The 24,827-nt window shown below is 35.7% G+C and overlaps 3 protein-coding genes across 6 annotated transcripts; 2 read left to right on the plus strand and 1 right to left on the minus strand.

The window, feature by feature from the left end:
* Positions 1-2,362: 2,362 nt before the first annotated feature.
* Positions 2,363-9,452, plus strand: LOC142613906 (meiosis-specific protein ASY3). Its single transcript, XM_075786423.1, has 11 exons — positions 2,363-2,539; positions 3,185-3,263; positions 3,786-5,303; positions 5,414-5,567; positions 6,504-6,644; positions 6,799-6,862; positions 6,973-7,122; positions 7,198-7,256; positions 7,346-7,480; positions 8,628-8,719; positions 9,292-9,452. The coding sequence occupies exons 2-11, from the start codon at positions 3,231-3,233 to the stop codon at positions 9,361-9,363; spliced, it is 2,418 nt and encodes an 805-aa protein (XP_075642538.1). The 5' UTR covers positions 2,363-2,539; positions 3,185-3,230; the 3' UTR covers positions 9,364-9,452.
* Positions 9,453-16,859: 7,407 nt separating this feature from the next.
* LOC142613075 (transcription factor PHYTOCHROME INTERACTING FACTOR-LIKE 15-like) lies at positions 16,860-20,891 on the plus strand. 4 transcript variants are annotated; one of them, XM_075785261.1, is made up of 8 exons: positions 16,860-16,999; positions 17,217-17,277; positions 17,358-18,411; positions 18,494-18,586; positions 18,703-18,768; positions 18,903-18,968; positions 19,051-19,494; positions 20,082-20,891. In XM_075785261.1, the coding sequence occupies exons 2-8, from the start codon at positions 17,222-17,224 to the stop codon at positions 20,115-20,117; spliced, it is 1,815 nt and encodes a 604-aa protein (XP_075641376.1). In that variant the 5' UTR covers positions 16,860-16,999; positions 17,217-17,221; the 3' UTR covers positions 20,118-20,891. The 4 variants fall into 4 exon arrangements, with proteins under 4 accessions (XP_075641376.1, XP_075641377.1, XP_075641378.1 ...); XM_075785262.1 differs by having other exon boundaries at positions 17,358-18,399; XM_075785263.1 differs by lacking the exon at positions 18,703-18,768.
* Positions 20,892-21,704: 813 nt separating this feature from the next.
* Positions 21,705-24,596, minus strand: LOC142613077 (uncharacterized). The gene is made up of 8 exons (XM_075785266.1): positions 24,311-24,596; positions 24,174-24,233; positions 23,915-24,082; positions 23,596-23,778; positions 23,292-23,422; positions 22,664-22,832; positions 22,291-22,420; positions 21,705-22,145 (listed from the first exon to the last, which is right to left on the minus strand). Exons 1-8 carry the CDS (start codon positions 24,506-24,508, stop codon positions 21,862-21,864), a joined length of 1,323 nt encoding a protein of 440 aa, XP_075641381.1. The 5' UTR covers positions 24,509-24,596; the 3' UTR covers positions 21,705-21,861.
* Positions 24,597-24,827: the final 231 nt, after the last annotated feature.

Raw genomic sequence — 24,827 nt, forward strand, 5'->3', positions numbered from 1 at the left:
CCACCTTCCTGACTCTGACGGGTCAATTCTGCTATAGCGGCAGCCATGGATTGTATATGTTGAACAGAAGGCAGTTGCATGACAGGCGCTGACTGGCGATCGCGAAGGGGATTACTAGAAGTATCCCTACTCTCCTGGTGGCCTGGGCTGGTAGCCCTTGATCTTGTTCGAACCATTCAACCTTTTGTCTGGGAAAGGCTAATCGTTGAAAACAAAATAGATAATCGAACGAAAAGAACAGTGATTTCCCACAGACGGCGCCAACTGATGATGCGAAAAAAATCAGTAGGCTGGATGCTTTGGACTTGAAATGACCACTTGCTCTCTCGATGGCCTGAAAAAGAAAGAAAAGCGATCAAATGTGACCGAGGTCGCCGGCCAAGAACCCTCCGATGGCAAAGTTAGTTTTCTCTCTATATTTTTGGAGTTCCAACTTTTTGGGAGAAGTAAAAATGTACCTTTGTTTGGTCCAAATGGGCGTTTATATAGTGTCCTAAAGACAGTTATCAAACTTGTAACTTCCCCTGGATTCGAGGAGGTGTGAGGGTTCAAAGATAACTTCCATAACTGTTTAGGAGTTATATACTTCTCACATAACGGTCACTGGGAGTTATATGTGTAATAAGGAGTTGTAATATACATTCGGGAATTTTCCTAAGTATGACAGCCTCGTCCGAGGATCTTCCTGTCGAGCGTACCTAGCTTAGGAATAAGGGTCGTTCCTCCTATGGACGAATTTTGTTCAGGACGAGCTTTGCGACTCTCTAGGACGAGGAGACTTGTTCCCTGATCATACGAACCTCGTCCAAGCTTCTTCCTTCATGGACGAGGTAGTTATTAGTGAGGTTTCCGGGGTCCTTGCTTCGCTGGCTTTGTCCTGGACGACCTCTATGGACGACGTCGGGGTTAGTACTTTATCATACCCTATCAGATTCCAATTATTTACGAACTGAAAACCAACACAAAAAAAAAGCCAAATGAAGCAACTTCAACTCAATCTAACCAAATATAGCCAAATGGCTTTATTACATGCACCAAATTCAAAAAAAGAAGACAGTGAAGAATAATAACTACCAATTCCTCAACTTTCTCAGCAACCAAACGGATTTTGGATTTGAAAAAAGAAACTGCAAGTTCGAAGCGAAGAAGAAATGAAGAGATTCGAGCGAGAAGGGAGACCTTCGGTCTGAACTGAGGGAGCTCGTCGTCGTCGTCGTTGTGGTGGTGGTGGTGGTGGTGGTGAGGGTTTAAGAATAGGGAGAAATCTTGGGAATGAGATTGAGACAATTTGGTGATTTGCTTGTCCATGAACTCCGTTTTTGAGAATCGAACGCGCCATATCGAGAATTCTGTCGACGATTTGAAGGACTCGATTGAGTCTTGCCATGGTAGCTCTGATGGCAAGCTCAGAGAGCTCCATAATATTTAAAAAGATGTATCAAGATTTTCTGAGACACTTACTCTATTTTGCTTGGAAATTTTCTGGATTTTCAGATAGAGTATTTGAGTGCTGTTGTTTGGTTGCCAAGAAAGTGAGAGAAAGGGAAATGACAAAAATTTTCTTTGTGGTTTCCAAGAAAAGGCAAGAAAGGACAAGAAAATGAATGGATTTTAAAATTGAGAAATTATTATTATTTTTTTTATGGGAAGGGCTGGGTTAAATTTGGGTATATTGTTTTTGGGTTAAATGGGGTTAAATGGGTTTTTAGTTAAAACTCAATAATCACTGGGTTTAATTGGGTTGATGTCCATTTAACCCAACTAATAATTGGGTGGATTTGGGTTCAATTAGAGTGGGTGGATTTGGGCGGGCAAATGGATTTGGGCTTACTTTGCCACCCCTACCTAGAGGAGAAAATATATTATCTCAAATATTTTGGTTTCACTTGACCTACTCCATCACAAAATTAAAATCATGGCTTCCCTTGTTCCGCACAATGATCATGCATACCTTGATAGTAATAAAATAAATATAAGCATGAAAATAATAATAATAAAATATAAAACTTAGGTATAATTTTGTAGGAACAATATATTAGGTTTTCAATTAAATTTAAACACATGGGTGCATTGATCAATGAACAATAAAAAATATAATATTTATAAAGGATAATTAAATTTAATAATTACATGTGTTTAAATTTGATTTAGAGAACTTAATATTAACACATTGAAGTATCTACACTCAAGTTTTATTATTATTATTTTTTAAAATATCCAAGGAAGTGTATCAAACATAGAGGGGTAAAACCGTCCAATTATCTAAAGAGGAGTGCGCGATGCGCACCGCGCTTAAACTAGTCTATAAGACACACTCAATCAGGCAGTTACGATCCAAACCGTAATCACATTTTATATTTTCCCGCTTCTTTCTTATTTCATTTCGGCCAAAAAATTTTGGCGATCACGAAATTCACACCACTGAGCTCTCTCTCTCTCTCTCCAGTTTCCACTTAAGCTTATACTCCTCTACGATTTTTTGGTTCACAAAATTTCAATTTAAATTCGGAGCTCTTCAATTAGTTCCGCCAAACAAGCCGTAAGCGATCTCTCTCGTTTTCTCGTCTATTTCGTCGTTTTAATAACTATTTCTCCGATTCAGTTTCGCTTTTGCCTGGACTCGAATTTTTTCTACTATCTGATAATCCCTTTTTTTTTTTTTGGAATTCTGAATCTGTGATTGTTTGAGCTCAGTGTTGTTGATTTTGTTTTGGAATCTGTGTGATCGAGAACGTAAAGTGTGCTCGGAGGATTTTGGATTTTTCGAAATTTGAATTTGATTTGAACCTTTGGTTTTTGCTTTTTTAATTTTAGCTTGAATATAGAATTGAGTTTGAAATGCCTTGCCAAAATTGGATGTGAGAAGAATAGACCGGAGAAAATTAGGGCTTACATGTAATCGATTCTAGTTATCGTTTTCTTTTTCATTTAACACTCTGTTTGGTTGGTGAGAAATGAGATATTCAGACTTGAATTTTGTACTTAATTTTGCTTTAATTTCACTCCGGAAATTAAAATATATGAAAGAACTCTTCGAAAACAAGCCAAACGGTTGTATTAAGCTGAGTTTAGATTAGTTACTTTGTGTTTTGCTTCCTTTTTTGTCAAATTGCTTATGGATTCGTTTAATTCTCCCATTCGCTTCTTCATCTAACCTGGTTTTGGTGACTTTTTTGGGTCACAGCTGCTACTGGTTTTAATTTCGTGTCCTCTCAGCCAAATTTGTGATAATGGAGGTCGATACACCACGGAATCTACGAGATGTAAGTACTGACAATCTTGGACTTAAGGACTAATAGTGCTGATAGAGGTGTTTTGATACCCAACTCTTTGTTAAAGCTAAATGCTATAAGCTTAACATTCATTTCCTTTCTGTTGTTGCTAAATTGGATTTTATATATTCATCAGCTTACTTGTATGTTGTGTCATTTGCCTCGTTAATAATCACTTCTGATGACTTTTGATAATGGCGTCTGCTCATATACAAGTCATATGTGATGAAGGTTTTGTTGTGCCTTGTACTTATCTTCTAGGCTGCATCTAGTTGTGGATATTTGGATTTGATTGGAGTCTCAGTTCTGTGTTATTGGGAAGCTTTTCTTTCACAGAAACTTATACTTTAGTAGTTTTAATTTTGTGTGTGTGTGTGTGTAAACAAAAAAAGATGTGGAAACGGAATTGGGGAATTGGGATTATTACAGGCCTTAATTTCTATGATTAATTCGAACCATAGCAAGTTGTTGATAAAATTGGATAATTGACACCCTTGCAAAAACATATTGCAGGATCGAATGAGTGATTGTCGGAGTATTGGAAGCAAATATCAGCCGTCTAGCCAATCGAGGAAGATATCTATTGGGGTTATGGTTGATTCAGTAGCCAAGAAAATGTCTGGAGCTGCTAAGGAAGATGAAGTTGCAGTCCTGACAGAAAGGACGAATCTTAATGTGGAAAATTCCATAGAAGTGAAAAAGAAGGGGCAACGAGTCACGGCTCCTGTCAAAGGGAAACCAATTGTTGCTGAGGCTCCAGAGCAGGAGGGTTCGCCTTGGCTTACTACAAGATCACTTCACCAACAGTCATCTTTTCCGGAGACTTTCTTTCGTGCAGAGCAACCAGCCACTAGTGGCAGGCAGAACAAGCTTAATGGACAAAAAAATGCACCAGCGACACATTCCGTTCAATTTTGTACCAATAAGACATCAATTTTACAGACTGACAGTGGTAAGAAGCAGTTTGATGGGATTACCTACAAAAGGAAGGGAACGAAGGATGGAAGCACAGAGACGGTGAAGGAATTTAGTTTTGCAGCCGCGCAAGAAGATCATGTGTCAGATAAAGCAGATAAAACAGAAACCCAAACTGAAACTTTGAGAATGAAGCTCTGGGAGATATTGGGCAATATTTCTTCACCTAAGAGTCAGCATTCTAACTCTCAAAGTCATGAGGTTGGTGCCAATAATTTAAAGCCAGGGCAGAATTTTGATCAAAAGGGTGGTGAAGTAGTCAGGCCCGGACAGAATTCAGATACAATAGAAACTGACTCTGAAGATCCTGATCACACTATCAAGAGACCAGTAACTCGTTCTTTGACCCAAAAGAGAGTTTCACCAAAAGTGCAAGTTAAACGAACTAAATGTGGTCCATCTTCTGGTTACATACAGAAAAATCAAGAGAAGAACATCTTCTCCTTTAAAGAAGGATGGTCTGGGAGAGTAAATGGTTCTGCTAATGGTGGTTCCTCAAAGCCTGTGTGGAAGAAGAGTGATAAAAAGAGTAACAAAATTGAGCCACGCAAGATTTTGTTTCCAGAAAAGGATACTTCAGATAAGATCCAGGGAGAAAGTTATAGGAGTAAAGCAACGCTTCCTGCTGAGGAGATACCTTCACCTGGCAAGAAAATGGGAGATTTTCATCATTGTTTACCCGAGAATGAGAGAGGGTACCTTGAAGTGGAGAAAAAAATCCAGGAACAAAATTCACGTCAATCCCCTTTCACAGACAAGACAGATCAGCAGGATTTTAACAGTCCAGCAAATGGGGACCAACAAGAAGACATTGCTAATCCTTCTTTAAAGAATGTTGTGGACCAACAAGATGACTTTGAGAGTCCAACATTTAGAATTAAAACTCCCACCTCAAGTTCTACCCATACCTCAACACCAAAAACGGACCAACTGGAACATGATGTTCCCAGTCGTCCACCAACAAAGAAAAGATTTACGGTGGGAAGCATTCATAGCTTCAGGAATTTGACTTCAAAACCAGATCGTTATGGATCAAATGCACAGACAGAGTATTCTGTATCCTTTATTGTTTTAGAGGTTCCAATATGATAGTATTGTATTGGTGCTGGTTTCTAAGCTGGAATCTCTCGTCTCTCTGCCTTTTGTTTTTCCTTATTGAACTTAAGGGTGATGCAGAGGAACTTAAAAAGTTTCCACCCCAAAAAGCAGCGGTTGATATTGAAGAGAAAGATGCAGAAGATGGCCTGTCTGAATCATCAGCTGAAGAACAGGATTGTAAGAGTTCGGCAGAGGGTTCACCCATCCTTGAAGCATATAGTGGTTTGTACACTTGTAAATACTTACATTCAATGTGTGAACAAGGCATTTGTAGTTGTTATTGCAGGCTCCATTTTATAACTGATATTCACGAACACTGATATACATGAGAAGTAGAGCATGAGAAGCTAAACATGGAATTCTATCTTATAAAATTAATATGATTGAATTGTGTAATAAGAATGGCCATCTGAGAACACCATAGAAAGTATTATATTTTTAATTATGTTTACTGTTTATGCCAATGAGCTATTGCACAAATGGCTCCTCCTCTCTCCCTAAGAAAGGGTGGAGGGTAAGGTTGTGGTGCATGTGTAAACTAATCCTTGCTGAACTCAAACTAGAAATGAAAGTCCAAACTAATCCCTATCTAAGAGCATGAAATTTTAGTCCCTATCTGATCTCAAACTAAATAAATAAAAACTTAAAAACTGAAACAATCCAAAGAAAATTGGATGAAAATCTGACATAGAAATTCTGAAATTATTTTGGCTGTGCTCCTGCATCAGTTCCACGTGAACTTCAATATAGAAGATACTTCTATTAACATCTTATGTATTTGTCACATAAATCCTGTAATTCTTGATTGAAGATATATACATTTGAGATAAGTAGAGTGAAGATAAATATGTGGGCCTCACTCCACAAGTTATCAACCACTGATAATAAATGTTATCAACAAAGTAATTGTAACATATTATTAATCTATATTATAGAATGAAAACTCAAGCTTTAACTTTACACCTCAAGCTCGCCGACTAGTAGCTATCATCAGAGTAGACTGTTTATGGTGTCAGGAAGTATTATAATTTATATGTTTCTTCTTTTCCATCTCCATTTTTTTTTAAAAATATATTGTTACCACCATATGCTTCTTTTTCTGCATCTTTTTCTTAAGTGTTGGTCTGCTTTTATCTAATGCCTAATGGTCATGTGCAGGTTGTAGAGAAGGAGATACATTGTCTCCAGAAACTGGTGCCGCTGAGAAATCAAATTTCACACTTCATTCAACTAAAAGGCCCCGGTCCTGTGAAGGCATTAGATTTGATAATATCAGTCCCATGTCACCCTCTCCAAAAGGTACAACTTCGCTATATATATATATATATATATATATATATATATATATATATATATATATATATATATGTTTGATTCATCTGTCAAACATTCACTTTTATTATATGCTTTTTTTTCATTGAATTTCTTCTCTATCTCTGTAAAATCTGGCCAGGGACTGGAGAAAGTAGTTCAATTCAAGAACCTTTAGAACAGAGCCAAGAGGATGGATTGTCGAGGTTTTTCTGCTGCTATTCAGAACCATAAAATTTACCATTAGAAAATATGAACTACTTTCCTGTCTACACAATCTATTTCTGATTGATTTTTGTTTCATTTTATACTTTAGGGCTATACAACTGTTTTGCTTGGAACTACAAAAACTAAAAAGCAGAATGAAGTCGGAGACTACTAGAAGATCCTCTGAAATTGTGATGTCCATTGCTGATGGGATATCTTTGCAGCTGCAGAACCTTGAGTCTCATATTCAGACAGACATGTAGGTATTTCAAGTTGATAGGTTTCTCAGCTCAAGGCAATTGTTTCTTATTTTTTATCTTGATAATTTTTCCAGAGGGAAGTTGACAGGCCTCAGTAAATCAAAAAGAAAACGGTTGGAAGCAAAATTTGAAGGTAACAGAATTTGTATCAACTAGACCATTGCATTAAATGGTGAGATATTCCACTTGATGAAGCTTAAAGGTGATGTTTTAATCACACAGAGCGACAAAACGAATTGAAGTTGATTCATGAAAAATTCAAAGAGGATATTAATCAGCATCTTCAGGACTTCAGAAACATGCTTGAAGGGCTAGAAGCACACCAGATAGAGTTTAAGGGAACAATGGAGAAGCAAAGTATGGCATCTATTATTGTTGTGAATGTGCATTTATTAATTGTTTCAATTCATCAAAAAATGTCCTTGAGTTGGCATTATCTATCAAAGTATGCATATAAATCATACATTTTGAATTCCATGTGAAACATATACAAGCAACCCAATTTTGTATATTCATTGTAATGCTCATGGATCTGTCATAAGTGAAGGATCCACATGATCAAATGTGCCTAACTGCATGAACTAATGGGTTAGAATTAAATAAATCTGATAAATTGATTCATATAAGTTTTTGTTTATATGGCTTGACGGTTTTGTAAGATGAATACACCAGGTGCAATCCATTGATTGGTGCACATTACTAATTAGGTTAGAGTTTGTAAGTGACAGATGGGTGATGCTAATGCATTGTTTTAGCTCTTATGATTTGGAATTCAAGTAAGGAACTATAGAATGGTACCTAAGTCATCATTTTGTGTTGATAATGCAACTCTATCCTGATTCTTTCATTAGCACCCATGGTATAAATTTGTTATCAATTTGATTTGGGAGTATTTGAATGTCATTTGAACCCGACAATCCTTTATAAAGCTGATAAACGGTAGTTCAATGTGGTGACATCAGCATAATCACAGGGATAAATTTATCCTATGAGGTTGTTTACAGTAAACAGAGAATGACCGAGATCAGACAAATGAAAAGAAAAATAATGCAACTCATTAAATGCAAACAGACCTGAGTATTACAAATCCCATGCAAAAAAAAATGTTTGTATCCTCTTGACTGAATTTCTGTACACCTATTTCATTTTCAGTTTTGATGTAACATACATAATATTTTCATCTTTGCTAGCATCTTGTCATGTCTAATAAATGAGTCAGAGAGTGTGATATATGTAGCAGCTGGTTGCTCTCCTTTCATGGCTGCAATATATCATGCAGCAGAAGTCATGGACTTGAAATTCTGACCAAACATGTCATAAACAAGAAATTTGAAAACTAAGTTTGAGCAGTTACCTCCTAAAGAAAAATTAAAACAGAATTTTATGGCTGCAATAAATAAGTGTTTTTATTTTTATTTTTTTGGGATACACTTGATAAGTATGTATTGGCATTGTAGTTACTTTATGCAGAATTTCTTATATATTTTATTAATTCTGTTGACAGAAACATCACACCGGAAGCTTCTCTTGCAAATGGAAGAAGCAGTCAACACCCAACTTAACGATGCTGAAAGAAGAATCACAGCTATCCATGAGGCAAGTTTTTGTGCTGCTTTTATTATATATAAAATTATGACTGTGTTTCTCACTGTTGTGGGCATAATGTAATCGGGATGTGTGGCAAGCTTATTTGGAAGGAAGATAGTTGCATAGCAGACAATTGTATGACATACATGCTGGTGGCTGCATGCAGTGGTTGGGAATCTCCTTTCAGTGGGTCTCACTATCAGTTGCTTGGAACATAAGCTTTTGAATGACTCTTCTTTCCTATGAAGTTTTGTTTTGTGCAACAATTATCGTGCAAACTAGAACATCTAATTATAATTGACCTAGCCTAGGCTTATTGAATGTAGGGAGCAAAATGTTGTAGTGGGCCCCTCTTTTCTAATATTCTATTCATAGAATGTGATCATATAGTAGTAGTACTTACTTTGCGTCAGTGCATAATACCAAGTCATTGTTTTTTCTAGCATAACTTTAATTCCCCCTTCTTTAATATTCTATTCATAGATTTGATGTATAGTAATTACTGTACATTTGCTGCATAATACCAAGTCATTGTTTATTTATCTAGTATAATGTAATTTTATTCTTTGAATTTCTTGCAGTTGGCAAGGGGAAAGATGCTCCAATTGAAACACGTGATATCCTTGTGCTTGAAGGAGGGTGTACTAAGTTGATATGATTTGTACCGCTATCTAGGAAGTCGTGGACTTCAACTAGAGTTACAGAATACCAAAGATTTTCACTGATGCTTGGAATTGACCTTGTAAGCCTTTGCATTTTGTAGGTCATCAATATTATCCTATTACCTATATCATGCTTAGGAATATATCTTTCATCTTATCACTGTTTCTCAATTATATTCTAAATTGTACGGACAATTTTATTTTCTCTTAATGGCCAGCAACATTAGTCTCTTAGTTCCATGTGTGAGAATATCCTCGTTCCAATAGAAAAATTCTTCAAACACAATCAGATAGCAATTAGTTCAAAATTGTATTGTAAATGACACCCAAAAGGAAGAAATAGTAAATGTTTTCAAATGAAACAGTGTCTGAATTTAAGGCTGTAGTAGTACTTTATATCTGTGCTTTTAGTATTGAGATTGATCTCTAATTCTGAGGGAACACACTGGGAAACTAGGGAACTCCTTTAATTGTGTACAAGTACATAAATGAATGTTAATAAATTTGTTTTCCAACATGGTCTTGCTATGTATCAATGTAGTTTGTGTCTTCCACGTCATTGCATTGAACTTGTAACAGGCTTAAGAATGTTACTGGAGGCTTGCGTTTCAAATCGTTGCTTACATGCCACCAAGTAAATGAATTCTAATGACTTCAAATCTTGCCTGAGAAGCTGGCCTGCTTTTCATTTGGTTTGATCTCTGAGTACGTGGAAAGTGAGAGGATTTAGCTCTTTTCTAAAAATTGATTGTCTTCTTACTTTTTTAGGCTTCCTCTGTCTAAATTATTGCTTGGTTATTTGTTTGTGTTAATGTAAGATCAAGCATCACTGATCTTGAGGGAAAATTATTCAATACCCCAAAAGTAATGCTTCTTTACACATGAATGGTAGGTTCTATCTTAAATGTAATTAGTCTAATTTAGTATTACGTGACATTAGGGAATAATGAATATCGCTTGTAAAGTATTGGATAATTACTTGACCTTGTGGTGTTTGCGCTTCTCCTGTTGTGTGAGATTTTAAGACAATTTTTATGAGGCACCTCAGGTCCAACTCTTTCTTCTCAACAGATATATAAGTTAGGCAAGATTTTTTACTAATTAAGACCTCGAATTTTAAAATGTGTGCTATTTGAAAAAATTTCAGAGGGTTTGTTTGCAATTGCAGAAAGAAACCACTTCATCAGTAGGTAAAGAGTTTGAGGGTACTGGAGGACTCACACTACCACGAGTGATACAGCAGATGACATAATATTGCAAATGTCAGTTGTCAATTTGGTCATCTCAGCCTCAAGGAAAATATGTCACGTTATTATTAAGGATACTATTATAATAAAAATAAATTGTCAAAAATATTACAAATAAGGTGTAATACATCATGTTCTTCAATTAAAATCAAATACTTGTTTTGAAGGCACTTGTAATTGAAAAAGATAACACTATTTGTGTTTTAATGATCAATACAATCAAGTGTTTGAATTCAATTTGAGAATATAATACACTGCACGGTAAGAGTAATTGCATCAGTTGATGCAAAATTGTGCAAAATAGAAAAAAAATGTGCTCATTTTACACATTTTGAGCAAAAGAACACCCCTATTAGTGGGTGTAAAATTGTGCATTTTTGCACAATTGCTACGGTAACTGTGCATATATGCACGGTTACTATAGCATGTGTATTTGATATTTTATTAGTTTTTTTTTCTCTCTTGTCATGTTCTCACTCTCACCTGACTCTCTCCTTGTCTCTACTCTCACCTCACCTCACTCCCCCTTCGTCTCTGCCGAGTTCGCTTGTGGGTATGGAACTAAACTCGTCTTTGCTGGCAGTGACAGTGGTGGTTTTGGTGTTGGAATTTTCGTGTTCAGAGACAAAGCTTTTATCTTTTTCCTCTTCTTCTTCTTCTTTCACAAACCCATCTTCGTTAGACAAGTCAAGTAGTTCATCTACAAAAAAATCGTCACAAGAGCAGAGGCAGATTTGGTCTGTGAACATCGCCATGGAAAAAATTGTCACAAGGTGCTTCCACGCATTCCATTTTCGTTTCACCCTACAAAAACAAACAAAACCCAAAATTTTAAAAGAAAAAAATTGTCAAAACAAACCTAAAATTTGTTCTATGGTGTCGTTTGGATGTTTTGTGGTTATTTTATTATGAAACGGAAGATTGTAATTATTGTTTGGTTGATGAGAAAGTGAGAGAGAGGCGGATTGGGTTTGTGAGAGAGAGAGAGAGAGAGAGAGAGAGAGAGGTGGCGAGGGAGATGGGTTTCGGATTGGGTTTGTGAGAGAGAAGCAGTGAGGGAGAGAATAATAAAAAATTGTAAAAGAATGAATATTTTATTGAATAAATGTGGAGAATAGATAAACTGATGTGACTATTTTGTAAAAGTGAGTATATAAAATAAAAAAAGTAGTTTTTTTGTGCAAAATAGAAGAAAAATTTACATTAACTGATATTGGAGATAAATTTTAACTTACAAATATTACTGCTCAAGTCACCCTGCAAATAGCAAGCTGCTGAGTATCCCAAATAATACATTGTTTCTTTTTGGATGATACAACTTGTTGATGAGTCATATGAGATGATTGATTACATAAATTGTGAACAATAAGCACACACGACGCAAGAATCGGTCCACAAGTATATTTATTCTACATGATTAAGATGCAAAAAAAAAATTATAAAAAAGAGAGTATATTCTACAAAAGAAAACATAGGACTTTTGTAGTTTGTATCACTGTCACTTTCTTACTGGATTAGCAATTCTGGGAGTTGGTGCCTATTAGCTGAAAGGATTGGACCGATTGGCTCTCAGGAGGTTTCTAAAGTTTCGTGTGTCAGTCTATGCTTATGTATGAAAAAGTACACAGACAAGAAGATAGAGGGGCACGTGAATCTCACGGGAGGAGCACGTGAAGTGCATCCTTTTCTTTTCCCAAGTCTTTCCTAAAAAAAGATTGAAAAATATTGATTTGACGTTTTAAGGGAATGGGTGTGTCTGATGTGACTGTATTTATAGGTACAATGTAGAGTTTGAGGACACCGAAGAAAATGGTAAAAGGAGGCTAGGGCCCGTTGGTCCACGTGGGTTTTCTTAGATTCCCGTAAGTGTGGGCTCACCCTACTGTTGTGTCCCGGTCATGAAGTCATGTAGTTCTCGTAGTCGTACACAATTTCAACCAGATAATGAAAACGATAAACATGTCAATTGTCATGCTTGTCATTCTTTAGTTGTTGTCTTGTAGAAAATGTTTAGGGGGGGAAAAAAAGTGAGAGATTTTTCTTCAAGAGTACTCTGGAGGAAAAGTATTTTAATGTCTTTCAATCATTGAGTTATGTTTTTAATTACATGGTTTATTTAATAATATGTAACTTATTTAGATAACTTAATGAGTAATGTGATTAGAATGCATATATATTATTATCTAATAGATTAGAGAAAATCCCTCCAAGGTTAGAATACTAATAGATTTCTTGACTCTTTGCACTGCTTTGTGCCAAATGGACCAAATCTAATACCCACTACCATCCCATGTGTTCAAGTGGTTTTGATTAAAAGGGTTTGGTCTATTTTGTATACAGTCTCCAATAAATCCTAAGCTTTTCCTAGCTATTGAAAATCAAGTATCTAGAGCCCCTGCGGAGTTGGTATGATGATCTTTTGTCGATACAAGAGGCAAGGAAGATCAAGATTGTGATGACTTAATTATTGATACATATTTCAAGAAGTTGCTTAATGATGCTCTAACAGAAGCATGGTTTTATATATATATAAAACTGAACCCTTTGAAACTTTCACAATTTTTTATGTTACTATTATTTTTTTCTTTTTTATTTTAGGTTTTATATCTTATATATTTATTATTTCTCTTCAACGTGTAATTATCTTTTCAAGTATTACAATAGTTTAGTTTAAGTAAAACTCTATTAGATATATGTTTCAAAAGTTTGAAAATTCTATTTTTAACAAAAATTCTATTTCAAAAATTTTAGTTGTTTGGTGACATACAACCTCTATACTTAAAGGAAACCTAAATTATCACCTAAAGTTAGTTGTTTGGGTTTCTTTCTTTTGCAAAAAACCTCACGGTAAGCACCAAGCCACCGACACAAACATTAGATTGCTTTTGTTTTTCATTAGATTGCTTCTGTTTTTTTGTTAGAAATATATTTGAATTGCTGAATTGCAGAACCAGCCTCTTCACTAGATTTGCTTCCTTTTCTCCTTTCCATTCTCCTTCTGTAAATTTTTTATTTTTATTTTTATGGGACTCCTGTAAGTTGGGTTCATTCAACTTAAAATTACAACATTTTCATATATTTTTTAATGAATTGTAAGGGACGTTCTTATTTCCACTTTCTTTACGAAATTATAATATTGTTTGATTAGTCTGTTGGTGAAGTCTCATTCGCGGAAATATTAAAAAAGTTTAGGGATAACAAGACAACTCACAACCAATCATAAGCAGATTTCACCGATGTACACCATTTATATATGTTAAGTTAATCTTCGGTTTTAGAATTTATATATGCTCATTAATCTTCAGTTTTATATTTTGCTTATATTTTATCTGATTTGTTGTTATATATTTTGGATTTGTCTCAATAAATATTGGGTTCTAATTCTATAATTGTCAAATTGGAGGAGCATTGTGCACGCTTTGTGTGATTTCTAATGTTCTAGCTGTGGCCAATTTCAACAGGTTTTGCAGCTAATATGATTAATCCTCAAAAGAGCTAGATGAGTGGTAAGAGAATTTCTGTCATTGTTATAAGGGGTCATGGAATATCGTTATAAGGGGTCATAGGTTAGAACTCTCTCCAAAAAAAAAAAAAAAACAAAGAAGAGCATATGTACGTATAAACTTATACTCCTTGATTTTAACTTATTTTGAACTACCATATGTTCTGCCAAGTTTTTATGTGAAGCATTATTTTATGTATGTTAATTTCTCAAATGACAGCTATAATGTAATTATGACCATAGAATAATGGACTAGCAGATGGGTGAAAGTCTATATATATGTGTGTGAGAGAGAGACATTAACAGGCATGCCACAAAGCGTTCCTACAATAATATAAATGTTTTTAGTGTGTTTTTACTATACCTATTAATTATGTTTTAACCTATTTATACATGCCACAGATTCCTTTATACAAGTGTAGTGTATTAACCATTTGTTTTAACTTCATTACTTTTAGATGAATTATGTGAATTAAGCCATATTACCTTCCATTAAACTAAATATTTTTAATATGAGAAATATTACGTCTACAAAATTTTTACGGCAATTTTGACAATAAATCCTAAGTGACAAGTTGATATTAGAAGGAAAAAAAAAAAAAGTAATTTCAATAATGAGCGAAGATTAGAACCAATAAAAATTGCTACAAAAAATTTATTGTGAAATTGTTATGAAAATGTAGTAGATGTACCATTACTCTTTTAATATTTATTTAACTATTCCGTGTATCGCACGGGTTAGCGACTAGTTTAATTTTATTTCTTTGCCAAGTTTAAGAAAAAAAATTTGTGGAAACCCGGTTAAGAAAAACATTTTTTTTTTTTTTTTTCTAAAAAGAAGAAGTCTCAATTTACTTGGTTATAAGTTCATGTCCTGACTCTGGTTATGTTGGAATTGGCATGTTTACATTATTGACATTTGGCAGTTCATCCCCATTGCTTTAGATTTTGCAAAAATGCCAAATTGGAATCTTTTATCTATACTGATATGGATATGATCAGAATGTACAGCCACGTCACCTACTCAGCTGAATCACAACAAGACCATGTATCTTACTGTATTCATCTGCGAACTCAGCTTGAAGAACCAATAAGTATTGCTACTCGTATCTTACTGTAGATATTGTTTTGTAGCCCACTATTTTTTAGACAAAAGAGTTGTTTGCTTTTAGATTGGATAGGTCCATTAATCTATCCAAATAAAATCCACCTTAATCATTAGGAATACGTACGACTGTAACTGAACTGATTAAAAGAAAATAGATAGAAAATTTACTATGGGGATGATAATTGATTAATTTTTATTCTATGAAAGAACATCATTGAACATAATTTTGATGGGAGATGTTGAGTTCTCTTTTAGATATTTGTTGTACATGTTTAAAACAAGCAACTTTTGTATAATCATTAAAATTTTTAGAAAATAATAAGTTCTTTTCAAAAATATTTTGATGAAAGATGTTGAGTTCTTTAAATACTTTTTGTACGTGTCTAAAACAAGCTAAGCAACTTTTGTATAATCATTAAAAAATTTAGAAAATAGTGAATTTTTTTCAAATGTAAATACTTTGAATTAAACGTTTTAATACAAAGACACATAACAAATTACACTTAAAATTTTTAATAACTTTTAATTAACCCTGCACTAATTTTTCATAAGCCTGTCATTAGAATTTAAAACCTTTGTTTAAATGTTGTCAGAGGTACCGTTGGTGATGATTCGAGTGGAGACGAAACTTGAGGAGCAGGTGAGATGTGATGGCCTAGGTGTAGGCAAAGGAAAAAAGAAAAATATCATGGCTAGGTTGGCCTATAGCCACCTTCTTGCACTTGCACCTCTCCTTTTCGTTCACATAGGGTTGGATAAGTCAATTGAAGCCTATGGATCTCTCATTTTTAATTAATTTAGGATGTCCCATAAAAAAAAAAAAAAAAATTTAGGATGCATCATATAAATATATAAGATTTTGTTAATGTGTGCCCACAAATTTAGGATGCATCACTTTTAGAAATATCTTCTTAAAAATTGAAAAAATATTAATAATTTTTTTAATTTTTGAAAAAATATTTTTAAAAAAGAAAAGTTTAAAACACACATTAACCGAACCAAATATATATTACATAAGACTCTAACCAACCACTTCATTGTTCATAAACCTTACAAGTACAACAACTTCGCTGTTCATAAACCTTATTGAGATATGACCCATCAGAATTTAAACCTTTGTTTAAATGCTGTCGGGAGTATTTTTGGTTTACTAGAATTATAGAATTATAGAATTTTCCTTTGAATTAAAAATTCCATCCCAAAATCATGCCATCATAAGTTGGATCAAACAAGTCGGATTAGGTTAGAATTTAGATTACCCTATAATTGAAAATATAAAATACTATTTTATACAATTTAAGCATTAGCAAGCACTAGAAACCTAAAGTTTTTGTGTAAGAAAATATAATGATAGAGGTATTTTAATAATTTAAATATATAATCGCCGAGTTCCGGTATTTAAGATTTGAAAACCAAACCCTAGCGGGGATAAAAATGTGAATCCAACTTAAAAAAATAAAAAATCTTAAACTCTTCCTATTTTGTTGAGTGAAAACTCTTACTATTTTTAGAATCGATTTGGGTTAAAAATCCCACCAAACTCAATCCATTGCCATAAGTGGAGAACTTTTGAGAGCAGGTGCCAGATGAGATGTCGTGGCCTATGTTTGGCCATATATACAAAAGAAAAGAAAAGTAATGTCGTGGCCAATAAATCCAGTCCTCATGAATTCATTTGTTTACTTAATAGTCCTCCTGCTTCTTTAACCAACAAAGAAAATTCAGGAAACTAAAAAGGAGTTGCAGTAAGGGAAAGAAACTGTTTGTCAGGTACTCCACAAATTTATAAACATGATTCAGATTTTGGTGTAGTTGTGTAAGTGTTTTATTTTTGTTTTGGAACATGTAGCTTCAAATGTAGAACATTTAGATACCATGCAGTACTTTGGAATATGTGTTTGTGCTGCATTGTAGAAGCCTAAATAGCTAAACATTTACTGGCTGCAAGTGTTTCCTTCTAATTTACTTTGATGTCATTCAATGGCAGAGGAGATGCTTGAACCAACAAAACCGAGGATGACTAGCAGCTTGGCTACTCTAGCTTCTACGTAATACATTCTTCAATCTCTTTTTCATATGTTGTTGTTTCTTTTTATGTGGCATGGTTTTTAACAGGTCTCTAATGCAGGTTTGAGGATGACTTTGTGGAGCTAGTATGGGAAAATGGTGAGATTCTTATGCGAGATCGATCAGGCAAAACACAAAAGGGCCATTCATGCGTTGGGGATAATTTATACCCTTACAATGCTCAGGTGGAGAATAGAGCAAACGGGCATATGAAGAAAGCAAGGTCAGGGAATGGGTCCTCATTCTCAGATTTCTCAGGTTACAAGGATGGTGACTTGGACTTTACCAATAACAATTCTTCACAAAATTGTTATCATCTTGACTCATTCAGCGGATTGTATAACTGCAATTTGGTACAAAATAATAGTAAGAGCAATGACAAGCACCCCAAAGATTCCCAAGTTGTTCTGAAACATGACACTGCAAATTTCAGACATAGTAATGCATCTAAGTTTGTACAGAGGAATTCCAAGCTTGCTACCTCTAGGAGTACTCACCTTCATCCATCTTCCTTGTTTTGCCAAGAATCAGATTCACTCATAACAATGGGTGGACTGCTCACATCGACCTTGCCTGAGCATGATTCACTACCTGATAAGAAAACTGCGACAGTGAATATCTCCTATTTAAGACCTGCAGCTCTTCCTACAGTTAATAGTCAGAGCAGCAGTGTGATCAGGCAGGCAAGCAGTCTGGTTTTATCAAGAGCTGAGGAATTGAAAGGCAGCAGTGAGGAGAGGCCTGCTCTATTTCGTAGCAATCCCTTTGAGTCAACAGTGATTGAACTAGCCAGTGGTTCAAAAACAGGTCTTCAGAACCAACCAGATGCAGAGCTAACAGCACCTATTTCCAAGACCAAGGAGTCACTCCCTGATGAGCACTCCGAAGCCTTTGGCCGCAGGAATCATAAATCTCAAGATCAACTTCTAGGCCAAGCCTCAAGGTTAGCAGCAAATACACCTGGTGAAAAACCCAATATCGAAAAGTTTATTGAGCCACTGGTTGCATCTTCTTCAATATACTCACTTGGAGCATCAAATGAGCCAACATATTCTTTGAGGAGGACATATGATGACACTGAGGAATCTGCATATCGAAGTGAGGTAATTAGGAAGGTAGAAGCCACATATCCCTCTGGTTTGTGATCCCTTCTTAACCACAGTCTCCATTGCTTTAAGAAGTCCAATTTTACTGCAGAATATTGAAGAACCACAGACAAAACAGGCACCTGCTCGTGGAGGTACAGGTACCAAGAGAAGCCGAACTGCAGTTCATAATTTTTCTGAAAGGGTGAGTAATGCCTATATCAATAAGCACCAATCCCTAGTTCCCTTTCTCTCCTCCCAACCACACACACACACAAAGTAGGAGATGACGTGTAACAATTTTATCATGAAAATTTGCAGAGGCGAAGAGATAAAATAAACAAAAAGATGCGTGCATTAAAAGAGATCATACCCAATTGCAGTAAGGTTAACATCTGCAATAAATTCAATTGAAAGCTTTGAAACTTCTACCACAAGAAAAATTGACCACTTACATTTTTATAAGAAGTTTCTGAATTGTTCCTTTGTTTTTGTTGCTTGTTGCTGCTTTATGCGTCAAGGTGGACAGAGTTTCAATTCTTGATGAGGCCATTGAGTATACGAAAACCCTTCAGCTTCAACTACAGGTAAATTTTCATATGCCTTCTGTTTCAAATGCATAGGTACTCTGATGGTCATGCGTATCCTAACTTTTGCGTCTTGATGCAGATTATGTCAATGGGAACTGTTGTTTATATGCCTCCAATGATGTCACCTATGCTGATGCAACGTATCAATGCACCACATTTGACACATTTCTCCCCCATGGGGGCTGGGATGGGTATGACAATGAGCACCGGAATGGGTTGCAGCCCAACACAGGTCCCTACTTCACAAGTAGGAGCCACTGCTCTGCCTGGGATCACAGGAACTGGTTTTCAAATGCTTGGAATTCCTGGCCAACCATTGCCCATGTCAATTTCACATGCACCCTTTTTTCCTTTGATTGGAGGACCCTCTACACAATCATTTCCGGCATTTGGTATCTCTGGAGCTGCCCCCCCTGTGGAATGTACTTCCCTAACAAGTTCAAAGGATTCCATTCAGAACATAAATTCAGAATTGATGAACAATGCAAACACTGGATGCTCAAAGATCCAAACATCAAGTCAGGTATGAGTGGTCACAAGATTCATAAGTCACAACTAAGATATGCATGTCTTGCCTTTAATGAAAAGCAAGTGAATTCAAGAGTCATAGAATATAGATCAGCAGAGCAATTATTTTAATAAACATTGCTTTTCCAGTTTTTATGTTGGGGGGAAAAAAAAAGATTGCTTTTTAGCCTATTAGCCACATTTACAATCTTGTCTCGTTGACTGTCAACTTTAATATAAAATCAATGATTTCATAATAGAAGAACCACAGCTTCACAGCTTCATATTGGAAATACGAAAAACATCAGAGAGAAGTTCGTATTTTAAATATGCATAGGATTCAGATTAAGTGCTGCTGTTTCTTCCTCACCTTCTTTTCACCCATTCATCCCATGCCATGGTTGACTTCTGTTGTTTTAACGTCTATCCAGGAAATGTAAGAAAATTCCAAACATTGTGCTTTGGTTCAAAAAAATGATTAAAACATGGTACATCCTTAAAATAGCCCATCGACTAAATCTGGCATTGTTTTAAGAATATCATATTCATTTCTTTGTGGTTTATGGAATCATGAAAAATGCTCTCTATTTCTAAAACATGCAGCTTGCCGCAACAAGTGTCCAAAAAATCATTCATTGAAGAAGAGGATGAAGATAAGGGCCATTCAAGAACAAACTTCAGCTTACTTGCATTTTCTTAGTCAACCATACAAAAGGTTCCTTATGGTTTTGTGCCCTGAGGCACAGCGGATTCCTTGATGATGACTATTCATACGGAGGGAACAAGGTCATCAAGCTATATGAATTTTAGCGGATGGTTCCAAAGACGTAGGGCACTTTAACCACTCATGACAGGTTGTTTTCAGTTGAAACAATGCTGGAATGGAAACAAATATTTTTCAAAAGCATGTGTTACAACTTGGAAATGGCAATTCTTTCCAAGAGGTTATTGCTCATTGACACCATTACCATGGGATTGCAACCTTCCCTTCACTGCAGTGAAGAAAATATCCAAAGGTTTCATGCCAACATGAGAGCATCTCGGAGTCAAACACAATAGACCTCTGAAGTACTTACCAGAAAGGCTTGCAGTGAGCGTAAAAGAGATCACGTTTGATAATTCACGCAAAGGCAGCTTTTATGCCCATCAACATTTCTGTAAATGAACAAAAACTTGAAACAAGAATGTATTTTGCTTCATTTGTTTTTGCAAGCTAGGTTTCTCTAAAATTGTTGTATTTGATTGGTTCAGTGAAGAATTTTGTTGAGGACAGATATACTTGCCTGTACCTCATCAACACAAAAAGAAAGTCGAGTCCATCTCATAAACTTGTAATTAGGTGCTCCAATAGTTTTTGCTCTGCAGCTTCATTCTCAAATATATTGTGCTCAGCGAGAGCCCTTTTTTTACTAATGCCAATTGCAAAATTGAGACGTCACCCAATATCAAGGTTGGTTAACTCATTAACATCCATTGCAATTTGCAAGATCATGGGAGAAGGAACTTGGATCTGCCATATATCCTTCATCCTTCATCTCCAACAATAAACTCTTTAGAATCTCTTGGATTTTATTTACCTGTGGATGCATTATATTTATGCCCCTTGCATGAAAAATGTGATTAATACCACCTACCTGAATCCAGCTACTTCCAGGTTTCTTTATTAAGCCCTTCTCTTTTATTAATGTTCTTACCTTCGACGACACGTCATTCCATCTCTTAGTAGAGGCATATATATTGGCTAAAAGAACATGGTAGCCTGAATCTTTCATATTTTTATGGAGAATGTGCTTCCCAACAAGCTCAGCAAGCTCCACGTTGTTATGAACTCTACCAAGCACCAAGCAAGCTTCCAAAAACATTTGTCTGGTTCCACTGGCATCATTTTCATAAAATTCAAGGCATCATCAATCTTTCCTGCTCTACCAAGAAGGTCAACCATGCAATAGTGGTGTCCCATTTCTGGCCAAATATGATAATTATCGATCATAGAATTATATAATAACAAACCATTGTTACTTATAAAAAAAAATAGTTAAAAAAAATAACAAACCATTGTCAATTAGACCTGCATGACTACAAGCTGACAACTTTTGATCTGCCTCAAGCTTTAGGTATCCATATTCTCTCATCAAAGAGGTTATACCGTTATAGAGGGCAGTGGGAACTTTTTTATGTTGAATGTGTGTTACTCCAATAAATGAACAAATCATTGGGAACAACTAATAATACAAGAAGCAAATGCAATTAACAAGAATGGCGTATATACACATTTTCAAATACACAAAGAATGTTGGGACTTGGGAGTATTACACAATTATAACAAAGATAAAATGATCCCATGATTGATCACCTGGCAAAAGACTGGTAGATGAAAAATTGACTAAGTAGCTTCAAGCACAAGATTTTTTAATTTGTTCTGTCTCATTGCTAACATAGGACTCTTACTTGCTGATTCCCTGGTTGAATTATCTGAAAGCTTGAGATTTGACGAAGTGTCACTCAAAGATTCAGGAGACTCTAATGCCTCTACTTCTCCCACTTTACTGTCAACACCCGTTTGGGAGATTGGAACTTGAAGGTTTCCACTTCCAACTTCCAACTCCAATTTCTTGAATTCTTCTTCAATATCTTCATCCTCAACATCAGTGTATGATGGAGTTGACTCTGTAACATCCACAGCCACAGAGACCCATGTTAAGTAAAAATCAAAGTAACAAAATTGCCCAAATACCCAACTGTTTTGCACTAGCTACAACGTAAAAGGACTTAAACCCAAAACAAGTAAAAAATGAAGGGAGAGAGAGGGTACCTAGAGCTTTATCAACTTGCTTTTGTGATTCAATGCTCTCCTCAAGCTCTTGTAAACAGAATTCAACTTCCTCCACACTGATCTTATTTTCCTTCATTGCTTTGGCTCCAATCTGGATGGCTTCTGATACCTGCCAATGAGAGAGACAACTCAAGATTTTCAGCAGTTCAAAACTTTGTAAGGCAGCTCCAACATTTTCAAAATCCAACTCAACAAGTTAACAAATTAATAAAACTATGTGAGCTTTGTCAGCTCCTTTATGACTTAACAGACGAGAAAAACTGTTGGTAGCTCTTTTATGTTCTATTTACACCATCAGCACAATTTAAAGAAGCAGCAGAAGAAAAACAGAGGTTTTTTTTTAATGTATCACCTTTTTTGTGGATTCAGCATTCGCAATAACGCTAAGGACTTCCTCCACTCTGTTCAAAAAAGATGCACACTTTTCTCTGCTCTCATTGGCTAGTTTTAACTCCCTAGCATGCCGAAGTGCCACTTGCTTGTTCCCAGAATGCAAAAAAGCTAATGCTGTTTTTCTTGACCTGCACAGAAAATAAATAAACCAATGAGAAAAGTACACTTGTTTAAAGTCTAAACTGTCACATGTTCCACATTATAACAGATGATTACATAGTGGAAAGTATATCGAATGAAGATATGGAATTTAATCAATCCTATGCTGCTGTGCAAATGGTCCATCAACCCTCTTCCAATCATTTATTGTCAAAAGTTTGATTAACTGGCACATTGCCAGGAATCCCAAATGGATAAAAATTGATGACTAAAAGTGATCATATGACTGCTTTGTAGACTTGGTAATGAAGAAGTTCATGATAGTTGGAGTGTGCATGCAAGTTGTTCCATTGTGAATATTTTCAACTATATTACAAACATAATCTGTTATATCACTTAAGATCAACAGTAACTAGGATGGCTTGGACCAAAAGCAAGAAAAGAAAGGATATGCGGGCATGCAAGTACTATGATTTAGAGGTAGTTACATTTCACAACGGCGGTCAATCACATCAAGCTGTTGCTGAAGCCTTTCTGTTGTCCAAACTAAATGCAGAACATCACAATCTAAACTTGAGATATTAGAAACTGGTGCTGATGACAGAGAAACTTTTATGCCCTGCAACAATTTTTAATAACCACACATCCTGAGACAAACAGAGAACTACGTACAAAAAGACTAATGCAACATACTAAAAAAGCAATAGGCATTACATTTATAAAACCAACTTGGAAAATGTAAGAACCTAAACTCAGTGATTTCATTACCCAACAAAACATCATATGCAATACCTCAACAAAATCCTTCTTATGTATCGAGAGGTACCGTGCTTTCCCAGTTTCTGACAGATGACTCAAGACCGCAGAAGCTTCTTCCGGTCCTCCACAAATGTCATGGAACTTCTTCATCGTGACAATACACGAACTAGTCCAGTGACTTTCAGATAAAAGTTTCACAATTTCCACAGCTTTATCCTAAACCAAACACAAAATTGAAAAAAAAAAAAAAAATCAAAACTTTGTGAGTAGTAACTTTAACACAACTACAATTTCTCAAAGTCATATTAAAAACATAGGAATTGAACAGTAGAGCAAGTAGTTTGATAGGTACCTTGAGCAGAGGGGTGAGTATGAGGCGATCTTGTAATAGAGTTTGTAAAGAAGGTGTTGGCCTAAGCATCAAGTTGCTAAATTTTCTCAAGAGAAGTGACATTCGGCCACTCCTTGGGTCCATAACATCACTACATCGTACAATTTCACCTTCATTGTACATTTCCAACTGACCCACCAACGTTAATAATAAATAGACGGTTCAATGATCATAAAAAATCAAAACCCAACAAAATTAAAAAAAGAAGGGTATGGCTTACCAAAACCTGGTCCAGGCACAAAGGGGTCAATCCATTGCGATTGAACCAAATGTTCTTCACCTTCAAAAAAAAAAAAAACCCAAATAATCAGAAACTAAAAATTGAAAGAACGAGAGAAAGAGAGGTGAAAGGAGTACCTGGGAAGGTGAAATGATGAGAAGGTGGAAATGGCGAGCGATGGAGAGAAGTAGGTGGTTCCAGAAACGGTAAGTGGGTTCCCAATCGGATCTTTGACCGCTAAAGGCCTTGAACCGGGCCCGACCCACTTCTTCATCTTCCCAATCCTCCACTTCCTTTCTTATGAATTCCCTCACTTCCACTGTCCCCGCTTCCATTCTCTCTCTCTCTTCTTTCTCTTTTACTCTTTAGACTCATTTTACAGAGGCAAACAAGACGATGATCATACACAAAACGACGTCGTTCTTCGGGAGACACAAGTACTTTGTTTTTGTCATACCCATCTCCAAGTAATTGGGCTTTGTACATTCTACTCTTCCCCTCAAAATAACTAGAAAACATCCAACGTGATCAAAATTGGATTCATGGGTCGAGTCATGACCCTTAATTGGTCCATAGGTCAAGGCAGCATGACCCAATTCATTCTGTGAATCACCGAGTGGGCCTATGTTTTAAACATGGTTCAAAATGTGAAGA

The sequence above is a fragment of the Castanea sativa genome, chromosome 10 (assembly GCF_040712315.1).
Source record: "Castanea sativa cultivar Marrone di Chiusa Pesio chromosome 10, ASM4071231v1".
Taxonomy (NCBI): domain Eukaryota; kingdom Viridiplantae; phylum Streptophyta; class Magnoliopsida; order Fagales; family Fagaceae; genus Castanea; species Castanea sativa.